We start from the raw sequence: 12,894 nt of genomic DNA on the forward strand, positions 1-12,894 counted from the left end.
GGGAGCTCTCAACCGGATATAAACGCGGAGATGACCAAGACCAAGGCCAAGGCCGCCAGCCCCGCCGCTGCGACCTCGCCGGAAGGCTCCGTCAAGAACGATAAGAAGAAGAAAGTAATCAACTCTTCCCCCTCCCCTTCCTTCTTTCTTTCCATTAATGTTCCTTCAATTGATTCTCGTTCTATTCTTCGCACTTCCTTTTTGGAATTATTTATTGCACTCGAATCGGTTTGATTTTGTTATTTCCCCCGTCATTGTTTCGAAGTCTATCATGCCGAAGATTTTTGGCACCAAGCGAGGCGGCAAGGGCAACTTCGACGACGGCGACACCTCGAGACCGGATGCGGACGCAGACGTTCTCGGTCTCTCTCTCTCTCTCCCCCTTTCATCCTTCTTGGGAAAATTAATTGTTCGAAAGGTACATCGGATTACCGGATAGATTTCATTGATTTCTTTAATCTATTTTGGTGGTCGGCAGATACGGAGAATATGTCAAAGATACGGGCGTTCACGGAGGCGTCTCCTGCCATGAGGAAAAGCTTCTCAGGTGCATCTCCGCCTCAAAATTCATTAATCCCGGAATTTGTCATGTGGGGTTGATCAATCGAATAGGCTACGAATAATTCAAAGAATAAACTTATTAAATTAGGCTAAAGATAATATAAAGTACGAGGATACGATTAGATTAGTGCTCTATGGTGATCTCATGTTTGTCAGAAATCTTCCATGCATGAACCTTGTACGCTGCTATAATAGTGGGCCGAAAATTCGAGACTAACGTGTCATCAATGAGGGAAAACCACGTAACCTTATCCAACGGAGGCTATGGTCTCCGTAGCATCTCTCGCATGATTTTGGTAGCTCACCTAACATGAGAAATCTTGGGTTGAGTGGCCTCAATTTCCCATTGTAGAAAATCAAATGGAGGAGGAAATAATCAAAGATCAGGTGAGAGTGACAACTATCCATGCTTCTCGACCTAATTTGATGCGATCATTAAAGGGTAGAATCTATACGTGTGTATGGAGTAGACGTACTGACACATGTTCGATGAAGATGTTCTTTTCCCTGATTAACTATTTGAATTTTGGCTCAGGTCGTTGTAATATCCCTTGACAGATTAAGAATTTATTTAAAGTCTGTTCCCTTGTGAGTAGAAAAAAGTAGACCTTCATGTCACATCTTGATCTTTATGCATGGAACTTAATAAAAATGTGATGAATGGGACTCCCACAACCTCTTATATAAACTTGTCGGATTTGCTTGTCTACTTCTAGAGAGACAGACCAGCCCAAGAATCGAAGGCCTGAACCTATCTAGCTTTGAAGCATCCATGGCACCGGAAACCGAAGCTAGAGAACTCCGGTACCATTATTGTCATCAGCCCTTCTTTATTACAAGCGCGTTTTAAGTGATGAACGAATGCTCCATCTGCTGCTGCGCTCATTAGGATTTTGAAATTGCAGAATATTTGCAGGGACTTGGAACGTGGGAGGGAGGACACCCAACAACACGCTCAACTTGCAAGATTTTCTGCAGGTGGAGGGATCTTCGGACCTATACGTCCTAGGGTACGATGAATTGTCATGTTAAGTGCTTGTCAAAAAATCGATTTGCCAGCATTTCTTATGATTCTTATGTAATGCAATGGTTAGGCTCTCTCGCTTGCTGTGATGGCTAGCACGTTTTGTTGTGATTTTCACACGAGTGCTTTACCATAAATAAAAATTTGAAGAAAAGAGTTGCCATGTTAGGAAATAGGTTTATCTTGTCGTACACAAGTGCTAAAAATGGCCTTACATGGCAACACTCTATATGTATCTTGCTCTCTTTATGATATCTTAATCTCTTCAACAATTTATCCGTTTCGAGTCTTTCAACGTTACGTGGATAGGATCTACTGGATAAATAGTGTGAGATTGAAATGATTTAGCTATCCTTTTTATTCTATTTTAGCATATCTGTTCATGATACTATGATTGAATATAAAATTGATTCAGCAGTTTATGTCTTGAATTTACTCATTTGAAGTAACTTATAACAATGTCAACCCTATCAACCGAAATAATATCATTGATGATTTGGGGGGTAATCTTACCTCAATTCCTGTCCACCACAGTATTTTCAAAATGAGTCCATCACCATTTGAATAAATATCTTTGTGCAAGCTAAAGGTACATGAAAATGACGATTGTGATGATGATGTTCTACTAAGAGCTCCTTTTTATATCTAGGTTTCAGGAAATCGTTCCCTGAGTGCCGGTAACGTGCTGGTGGTTGAGGACAATGAACCCGCCGCGAAGTGGCTGGTCCTTATAAACCAAGCCCTAAACCGACCGTACGACAACGACTCGTCTGGCCATGGCTCGAAACCACCGAACAAATCCTCCAAGGACTTGGCAACGAGAACCCCGAACGCCGTCAACTTCCTCCAGAAGCCGTCCCTGAAAGTCCTGCGCAAGAAATTAAAGGCGAACAAGGCTCTCCTCAAATCCTGCAACTGCAGCACGGAGTCGTCGCCAATAGCCAGAGAGAGGCGGAGGCAGAGGAAGTTCAGTGACGCCATGGACCGGCCGGAGTTCATGTCTTTCCAGTACCGCCGCGAGAGCTGCGTCGACGACCTCTTCGTGGGTGCGGAGCTCGACCCATCTTACTATCCGTCGTCCCCAGTGCTGAGCGCAAATGATCCGCGGTACAAGCTCGTGGCCTGCAAGCAGATGGTCGGGATTTTCCTGACCGTGTGGGCTCGGACCGAGCTGGTGCAACACGTCGGCCACCTCAAGGTGTCGTCCGTGGGAAGAGGGATCATGGGTTGCCTCGGAAACAAGGTGAGTTTCAATGGCAATTATTGTGGTGATTGGTACATGCTTGTTCTCTCCTTTTGCTTCATTTTGAAAAGAATAAAGATGCTAAGGCTAAGGCACATTAAACGATTAATTTACTAAATATGTTGCTGACTCTTAGTTGTGTGCTGAAGGTGACCTGCTTGCAGTTTGCCTCATTAGCATCCTCTTTCCATAGACCAATTTTTATAAGCTTAGCATCAATCATCATCAAGAACCTATAAGTTTAGTAAGCGGCTTTCTTCCTACGCCAAACTCTTTTTTTTTTTTTTTTTTTTTTCTGCATAGATGCATCCAACCCAAATTTAAGAGGTTTCACGTGAGATTCACACAATCAAAAAACTAACAAGGATCCAATGTGACACTAATCGAGTACATGCAAGAGTTATTCTCTTTTTCGATATGCTTTCTTGGTTTCTTGGTAACGAGATCAGTATTGCTCATGCGAATTGGTTTATTTGAGGTTTCTTTGGACAAGTGTGCTTATATTACCTGTGGTCAGTGTTTCATATAAGATTCAATCTTTGGCAGACATATCATAAGACCGCTTAACATATGGAGTTAATTCTTTACAGATGCTATGGTGTAAATAAAAACTCGGTTATAGAATTCAAACATGACATAAATAACAGATCTCTTTCAAGTAGGCTCTTTTGATCAGTCAAAACGCGAAAGTCTTACGAAAAAATATCAAATAAATGCATTTTAATGGATGACGCAGTGGACCGAATCAAACGGGGTTTGGAATGTACTTTGCAATTGAACTAATAGTATCGTTCCCATGCTTTCGACTCATGAACCTATGGCTGTGAATTTGAATACTACCCTAATAAATTTTTATTTAAGTTGAGGGCCATGACAGTAGGATGCTGTACAAGTCTCCCAGTCAAGTTGTGCCGATTAAAAAAACAAAATTTAAATTGAAAAGTAGAGATTTCCTATGGAATCAGTACGAGCCCTATTTCTACTGTTCTTTGATACGTTATTGGCACGTCTGTTGAAGTAAATAGACCCAATAATTTTTCGTACTTTTATGGGACATAAAAAATGACAGGGACTAGTTTGGGTACTAAATATGAGAGATGATAGTAATTGATGTTCTCTTCAGGGATGCATATCCGTAAGCCTGTCGTTGCACCAAACCAGCTTCTGCTTCGTGTGCAGTCACTTGGCCTCTGGCGAGAAGGAAGGCGACGAACTCAAGCGGAACGCCGACGTCTGTGAGATCTTAAAGAGCACCCAGTTCCCTAAAATCTGCAAGAAACCTGACCGGCGAGACCCCGAAAGGATACTGGAGCATGAGTACGTTGTTGTTTACTTTGAAATAATGCTGATCATGACACAAATGTAAAATAAGTCTGCACTCCAAAAGAAAAGGGACACTTGCACAACCAAATACATGTTTTATTCATATAAATTACACTCGCATACATTCTTAGTCATTATCGAGTTACCTTCCACATATAAAATTATAGTAACTATTACGTCTTGTTCAATCCAATTTCGCTTCTTTAAAAAAAGAAAAAACGATTGAGTCAGCAATCATATCAATTTAGTTCTGTGAAGAGATTACTTAATCGACAAATTCTAGGTATTTCCTCATTAACATCTGGAGAATCGAATTGTTAATGGAAAAGCAGATGCTTTTGACTGTTTCATACTGCATGCTCACCGGAGTCTCTCCTTGTCGTCCATCGCATTGATTAATGTGTTTATCGTGTGAACTGATCTAAGCATACTTAACAGCTGTAGATGAATATGAAGTTGAACTGATGTGAGTCCGAAAATTGATTGTCTTGTGGCCTTTTTGTGACGACACAGCCGGGTTATCTGGATGGGAGATCTGAACTACCGGCTTTCGTTGAGTTACGAGGAGACGAGGTGTTTGTTGGAGGGTAATGACTGGGACACTCTCCTCGAAAAGGATCAGGTTTGTTTCTACGCATGTAATTTAAAATACGGCATCACATACCAAACACCGTACGTGTTTCGCTGCTCGAACTGCACGTGTATCTGCTCTTGGTTTTCTGGATGACGTATTCTGCTTCTAGAACTGCACGTGTATCAGCCATGGTTTTTTACTACTGAATGACGTATTTCTCAAGATATGTTTTGATTGCCGATCTTCTGAAAGATACTTGATAAAGTATAATTTACTTTCATGTTTTTCAACCACGGGCGTTCATGACGTTCATTGAAGATATAGATTTCACTTTAGTATGTTAAATTAGAGTAATTCTTCATGGTAATTTCTTCGGAAATATGGTAGCTCTCTTGAAGGTATCGAGTCTGTGCAACATGTCGAACATTGTGTCCGTGTTCTGGTTTGTCTGCTCAATATTCCTCTTTCTTTCTAGATCTCCGGTTATGCTCATATATGCTAAGCTGAATTCTGAAAATTTAGTACAGTTGAACATCGAAAGAGAAGCTGGAAGAGTGTTTAATGGGTTCAAGGAAGGACGTATCCTCTTCGCCCCGACCTATAAATACTCGCACAATTCGGACTCCTACGCCGGCGAAACTGTCAAGTCCAGGAAGAAACGCCGGACTCCCGCATGGTCTCTCCCCAGAATTCCACCTTTTTCCTCCTTTTTGATTATCCAAGGAAATCTTGAAATTATTCAAGTCGTTCGTTACTCAGTATTGACATGCATGCCAGGTGCGATAGGATACTATGGAGCGGAAACGGGATCGACCAGCTGTCTTACATTCGAGGGGAGTCGCGATTCTCCGATCACAGGCCGGTATGCTCGGTGTTCGCAGTGGTGGTGGAAGCGAGGAGGAAACCGATAGCACGGTACAGGAAGGGGAATTCCTGTGCCGGCACTAGAGTAGTAGTAGATTATGGTGAGTGCATACCCCAAAGGCATAAACTTGAATGAACTCTGAAGCCTAACTGATAATCAATGCTTGTGCTTCAAATCTCTCTCTCTCTCTCTCTCTCAAAAATGCTTCCTGTACAAAATGCTGGGGAAGGGATTTTCATCTCCACAAAAGTTTTCCCCACCTCGAGCGTGCATGACAAACTGACAGGGAAGGGATTTTCACAGCAAATACCCTAAATGCTGGGGAAGCTAACGACAAGCATGAATTTCTCTTGCATTTTTTACTGGTGATATACATGAAAATGTTTTTTTTTTTTTTTTGGTAAAAGTGATATACATGAAAATGTTTATTGCAAAGATCTTGCACAAAGGGAACTATTGTCATTGCCACAGAATATCATTTCTGAAAACTTTGAAATTACACTGGCCGTGCCAATTCCGATCATCTCCAAAATCCCCAACGTTGGAACGGTTTGATCACCTTTTCGTACACAGAATTCAGAGATCAAAATAGAAACGTGAAGATGCTGAAGATACACATTTTGGCTGTGACAAACTCTCAATCCCAATCAACTTATAACTTTCTTATTAGTGCCTCACAAGATACATATTCGAATCAAGTGAAAGAAGAGAGCAGGCAATAGAACTGTCACAACAGAGCATTTCCTTAATATTTATATCTCAGTCGCTGTCTACTTCCACGTACTTAAGATCCCAAATAGAAGCTTGCTCATCTGCATGATCATTTAGAGCCACTGCTGCCACCATTGCCGTCTCTTTCGGAGAGGGTTCCAATTCAAGTTCAGATCTTCTTGTTGCATCTCGAATGCATTGCCCGGCATCAGATCCTCTAACCCGCCTGTGCTCCTCCAATAGCTCATGGGGTCATGGTGATAGTCACCCATTGCAGCACCACCTCTCTGTCCTACGTCACTTGAATGGGAATCGCCACTGCCAACGCCTCCTTCCTTATCAGCCTTGTGTGACCCCAAACTCATCCAATCATCCAGATTCAGCATTGCACTTTGCACCAACGTGTGATGAGGACTTTGTAGCCCGCTCTCGTACTCAGCCAGTTCAGTTCCACTCTCAGCCTCAGCCAATCCAAAATGATTCACAGCCGCATTACCCACTTTAATGCTACCACCGTCGCTGGTGTCATCCTCGCTTTTCTCAGCTCCATAGACGCACTGTGACTCATGATCAGTTCTCGAATTTCTGTCGATGAACCCCGAGCTCAGCTGGCTCTGTGGGCACTCAGCATTTTGGCAAGCATACAGCGTGTACTCATCGACCTCCCTGTGAAACACGCACTTCCTCTTCTCGAAGCTGCTCCACGTCGTCTCCCTGTTCTCTTCCTCTCTCTCTTCTTGGGAAGGCGAAATCTTGAGGCACCGCTGTGTCTGGAGCAAAAGGGCCTCCTCTTGGTCGACCACCTTCGACCAGATGGCGGTTTCCTTCGCTGACATCTTGTCCTGCAGGCTCTTGGAATGCCTCACAAGCCGCCGCATCTGGTCCAAATTCGGCGACATGTGCTTGATGACGCTGGCCAGGACGCTCACTTTCCAGGCCTTTTTCAGATCGTGGGGCTTCTTATATGGCGGCAGCCCTTGTTCATGCGCGATGCCTTGGTTGCCCCACCAGAGCTCGGTTCCGGTGGGCCACCACGGAGGAGCCAAGCCTTTCTCCATCGGGAATTTCCTCTGCGGAGGAGCGCAGTGCTGGATGAGAGCCGATAGAATCGACCCAAGCGTGGTGTCCTGCGATGAGGGCTGTCAATTGTCGACACAATTCGACACAGACTGTATTTCTGCATGAAGTGTACGAGAAAAATTCAAAAGTTTCCTGGAGACAGCCAATCTCCCCCTCGGAGTTACGAAAGCAGACACCGACGCCATCGACTATCGACCAGATTCTTTGGAAAGCAGACATTGACAACGAATTCAACGAGTGGAGACGAAGCCTACCGGCAAGTCATAGAGGAGGTGCATGTACGAACTGGGGTCAGCCTCCCCGGATTCGTCGAGGACTTGAGACATGTACTCGGCGATGGCAAGGGGGGCGTTCTGGTCGAACTTCACCGTCTCCTTCCACCACTCGCGGAGGCTCTCAGAGGAGCCGGTGACCGGCTTGCCGTGCTTGGGGACGATCCCGTACACGAACCCCCGCGCGTTGCACACCTCCATGATCTTGACCATGTACTTGAGGATCGAGTCCTGCGCCCGCGCCATCTTCTTCCTCCGGGACGCCTCCTCCTTGGCCAGGGGCTCGTGCCGGCCTCCTCCGGCGGCGGCGGCGTCGTCCCGTTTCTCCTTCAGCCTCTGGAGGCGCATGCGGTCCTTCCACATGCGCTTCTGCAGGTCGCGGTAGCTGATCTCTTCCTCCTCCGGGTCGTCATCCTCGTCCCGATCGGGGTCCCCGCCCGGGCTCCACGGCTCCATCACTTCGCCGATGATCTCGACCATCTCCTCGAGGGCTTCTTCTCGTGCGGCGGCTTTTATATAGGCGGAAGGGTAGAGATCAGAGGCGGTTCTGGCGACGGTGGCGGGAAGTGGATTGTGTGACGTTCGAAGGGTTTATGCGAGGGTGGCGACGGGGGGCGATGCAATCGAGGGCGTGAGTACAAGTGAACGCCGCCGGAGCGATGCATGCAGGCCACCTCCCGCATGTGGCCTCTCTCTCTCTTTCTCTCGCAAGCAATGTTGTGAACACTGAATTCCAGGCATCATATTATATGGGGCAACCGCGCCAGAGGCTGACGTCATAAAAGAGGACTCACGTATTCGGAATGGATATAAGAATTTCTTCCTCGACTGTACAGTCTCTCTCTATAAATAAGCTTAGCAGTATAGCAGGGATATATCTCTTCTTTTCCGAGATAAGAATTCTATTTTTCTAAGTTAATGCGGAGAGTGATAGGCTCATTATTTACGGCACGTCAGTGGGAATTTAGTGAGAGGATCTATTGGATTTTCTTGGGACATCATAGAGAAATGGAATTCTATTAATAGGGGGTTCCGGCACTAATTTATATGTGTTTCCGTGCAGCAATAAATGAGATTCATAGTCCTTGGAGAGGATCAGAGACTGCTTTTGGAAGGTTCCTGGCCCCTAACTTCTCGGTCTTGGGATGGTTGCTGTTCGTCTACGGCGGTCACTCATGTCGAGGGGTTCTTTTGTAGTTCCCAGTTGTTGTAGTGGGTTGTGCAGGCTTTGCATGCCTTTTCCTTGTTTGCCGCTCTTATGTTTAGCAGCCCTCTTTTGCATCCGACTCCCTTCCACTCATTATGACTTGTTGAGTGCAAATTTTATAGGAGTCGATCTTATGTAAATCGTTGGTTTAAGCTCAATATATTATTACATTTCATAAAAAAATAATAATAAATAAATGAGATTCATGCAACGTGAGTAACATCATTTTATGACATTAATCGCTCTATTGATGGCACAATGACAATCATTTTCAATCCACTCAAATTTGACATTGGGATCCTCACCTTGGATGTCGAGGGCTTAATATGACAAAAGGTTGCGTAAGATGCGTACTTAATCAATTTCAAATAGGCTCAGCATTGAACTGGAAGGGAGATTTTACAAAGTGGTCTTATTCCTTCTTGATTTGACAATTATAACTTTCCGCTCTATCCAATAAATTAAGAGTTGGGGTTGTAAATTTAAAATAAAAGAAGGGCCAACTTTGCCCAAATAAACTTTAAAGTCTTGTTCTTCCTCTTACAGCAATAATCGTGAGGTAGATGAGAGAGAGAGGAGACAAAGAAAAAGAGAAGAAAACGCAAGAAAGAGAAAGAAGAAGAGGGTTCATCCATGCATGCTCGAGAGGCCACAACGAGCCGGATCAACTTCCTTTTGTAGGGCCTCGTAAAGATTCAAACGCCTTATCCGTTTAATCGAAGGAATTCTCATAATTAAGCTGTAAAATTTGGATCTATTTGAATTCTGAGTTGGGTTGAATTTAGGAGTTATTTAATTGCAAAATTATGTGGTAATGGAAGTTTAAGGTGTCGTGGAACTGTCAAATTTGATGGGAATAGATTTAGAATTACGGTTTGGTCAAAATGAAAATTTAAATTTTCGTATGTTGCTTCTCAATTAAAAATTTCTTATTTTGGCGATGCATATCACTTGTTTCCGGCCATCTTTTGAGTTGGCAAGTGTAGGATCTTTTTGTAATTCAAAAAGGTTTCTTTTGATGGTAAGCTCACTTGTATCGGTTTAATGAAGATAGTTGTGGCATACGACCAAGGTTTGCGAGCGAGCTACATATAGTGAACAACAATGAGTGTCTACAATAGACTAACTTTTCATTGGTGTGTAGGGTCTTTTTATCACCCAATAAGTATAGTTTAGTTGAGTATTGACTAATGAAGTCATTTGCTTAATTTATTATATTCATTTCTCACTTATTTGATTTATCAGCTGAAGTGGCTTTCATGGTTTATTTTTTACTTTTCTAGGTGAGGTGCTCATTTTTTTCTTTGAATTTATAATATCATACTTGGAAATTGATAAGGATTAGGCATATTATGTGCAATGTATGATTTGGTTAAAAGGAAGAATGATGTTTAAAGCATATTTATTTCATAATAACTATATAGGGTGGTCACTATCCTTTTTGCTTTTTAAAATGATGAAATATCGTCTAAAATAATTTGAGTTGATTGATTGTGAATGGTTAAAAAATGTTTTGTAAAACGAATTGCGAGAGGTTATAAGTATTGATTTGTTACTCCGGTTGTAAAATGATTTCTAGTTGAGTTGAATTGCCCAAGGATACATGTTTGGAATCAATCAAACTTTGATACATAAGATTTCAAATCTGCGCAAGCCTTTCTTTTTGCTTTTGTCAATTGGATTTTGTTGACAAGTGTCAACTAGTTAATTTAATAAAGCTTGCAATTTCGATTATTTACTTTTCTCACGTTGCGTGCGACCATATTCTAACAATCGAAATATTTCTTACTAAGTTCACTTGTCCTGTACCCTGGGCAGTCGTCAGAAAATACATTTTCTTAATTATGACTGGTAAAAAATTAGCCAAATCTTTCAATTGGATCCGTTCATTAAACTCAAATAAATTCAAGTTAGGTTTTTCCTCTCTTTCTTTATTCTTTATTTTCTTAGGGATAATAATATAAATGACCCCTGAAAATTGATCAATCCAATGTGGTCTTTAAATTTTTAATTGGTTCAATATAATCGTGAATTTTAACGCAATGTACAATAATTTATTTAATGTTGTCTCTGAACTTATGGTATATGTTCAATTTAATCATTAAATTATATGAAATGGTCAATATTATCTTTTTATTAGTTCAAGTTTGGAGACAATTTTGAACTACTTCATATTGTTTAAGGACTAAATTAAACATATACTAAAAGTTTACGAATCATGTTCCAACAACTCAATTGAATTAAAATTCAGATATCACATTGAATAAATTAAAAATTCATGAACTATGTTATATGGGATCATTAGTGTCATCCCTTTTTCTTTTTTGCATTTGCTTAATAGATAAATCTTTTATCACCCAAGATGGCACTAAAAAGATAAAAAAACCCATGACCGATCGACCAGACGCTTTAGCAAGTTCCTATGTCCATGTCCACTCATCTTTCATTACACAACTTAGAAGCAGTTGCCATTGGGGGCCATTGCCTAAGTACGAATGTTGCTGGCGTCTCCACTACCTCGACTCGAATAATAAAATCAATCTGCAAACGCATTAAACAAATTATGTCTGAAAACATCACCACTTACGAAAAAGGGAAAAGTGTAAGAGAACATTCCAGCTGCTCCCCCATAACTTTCATCTTCATATTAAAAAAAAATGTAATATTGATAGCACTACCGTGAGAATATACAAGAATATCCACCTTACCAGCTTTCGAGAAGGGGAAAAAAATCATGTACGTAAATATTTCAATAAACAAAAGTAGATCCTAGACATGCCACTAAGCCTAAAATATGGTAAGTCGGCTGCCAAAAGTAATCGCATTATCTATGACAACTTTATTTTAAAAGGGGGAAGCTACGACGCAATTCAAAGTACTCCATGCTACGTAGCTATAAATCAAAATTAATTTGAAATTGGTGGGTGTATTAAAGGATCAGCATATTGCAAGTAAACTTTTAGCCAATGATCCATATTCGACAACTAATAAATTATCCGTGAGTTGTCAAATATTTGAATGATCCCAATTTGATTTGTATCTTTGTTTGATCAAGATGGTTCTCGAACCAAATATCTTTCACCAAAGAAAATGTTTATTTATATTTATGGCTTGCATTGAGTCTTGTGTCATTTCATAAAAGAAGTTGCGGATTCTAATGCAATTATGATAAAAGTAAATAATAAATCTAAAGCCATTGAGAATAAATGCGAATTGAGGATAAGTGAAAATAGCAAAAACTGAGTATATTTGGGTTTGTTGTGCAAAAGTGCATTCCCTTACAATAATGTTTTTCCACTATTTACAATCTAACATTATGAATAACCGTTTTTTTGGCGGTTATCACTTCAATATTAAATATTCTGGAATCTTTGGTATCGCGCTGATAACTGTATCATCTTTTTTGCTACGTCTTTAGTACCAAGCTCTTTAGAAACTATTTTCATATTTATCCTTTTGCTCGTGGGTGATACTTGATACCGAACCGTCGATATCTTTGATAGCAAGTCTCGCTCAAACTATTGTAGACCTTTTTTTTTCATATATATATTGGGCTTGGTGGGCTTCATTATCTACCCATGGCCCATTAGGCCAATTTTTGGTGGTAACAATCTTACATTGCCCATATGTTTATAGAGTTTATATCACGAAAAATCTCAAATTGATACTTATGTGACAAATTTATCATATATTAATTTTTGGGTCATCAAAACACACAAATTGATATACTTGTAATATATTTACTCTCATCAAATTTTACCATAAAATTGTTGAGTTGGACATGACTAATTTATAAGGAAATTCATAACAATTTGGGTTAAATCTGTGACAGGTGTATCAATTTGAAATTTTTAGTAATCAAAAAATCAATTTGAGATTAATTTATCACGATTATACTGGTTTGAAATGTTTGATAATCTAAAAATTAGATTAAAGTAAATTTGTCACAAATGAACTATTTTAGTATTTGATCTTTATCTATTTAAGTGGAATTATGGAAATTGTAGGAGCGAATAATTGGGTCGGTCCAACCT

At 41.0% G+C, this 12,894-nt stretch overlaps 2 protein-coding genes across 2 annotated transcripts; one reads left to right on the plus strand and one right to left on the minus strand.

The window, feature by feature from the left end:
- The first annotated feature begins 1,290 nt into the window (after window positions 1–1,290).
- LOC104420241 (type I inositol polyphosphate 5-phosphatase 5) lies at window positions 1,291–5,914 on the plus strand. Its single transcript, XM_039301316.1, is given in 7 exon segments — window positions 1,291–1,365; window positions 1,467–1,583; window positions 2,216–2,828; window positions 3,952–4,145; window positions 4,665–4,773; window positions 5,253–5,401; window positions 5,503–5,914. Coding segments are annotated over 7 exon segments (1,437 nt in total). The 5' UTR covers window positions 1,291–1,333; the 3' UTR covers window positions 5,726–5,914.
- A 500-nt stretch (window positions 5,915–6,414) lies between these two features.
- On the minus strand, window positions 6,415–8,133 carry LOC104420242 (putative ETHYLENE INSENSITIVE 3-like 4 protein). The gene is made up of 2 exons (XM_010032118.2): window positions 7,636–8,133; window positions 6,415–7,428 (listed from the first exon to the last, which is right to left on the minus strand). The coding sequence occupies exons 1-2, from the start codon at window positions 8,131–8,133 to the stop codon at window positions 6,415–6,417; spliced, it is 1,512 nt and encodes a 503-aa protein (XP_010030420.2).
- Window positions 8,134–12,894: the final 4,761 nt, after the last annotated feature.

The sequence above is a fragment of the Eucalyptus grandis genome, chromosome 9, assembly GCF_016545825.1.
Source record: "Eucalyptus grandis isolate ANBG69807.140 chromosome 9, ASM1654582v1, whole genome shotgun sequence".
In the NCBI taxonomy this organism is placed as follows: domain Eukaryota; kingdom Viridiplantae; phylum Streptophyta; class Magnoliopsida; order Myrtales; family Myrtaceae; genus Eucalyptus; species Eucalyptus grandis.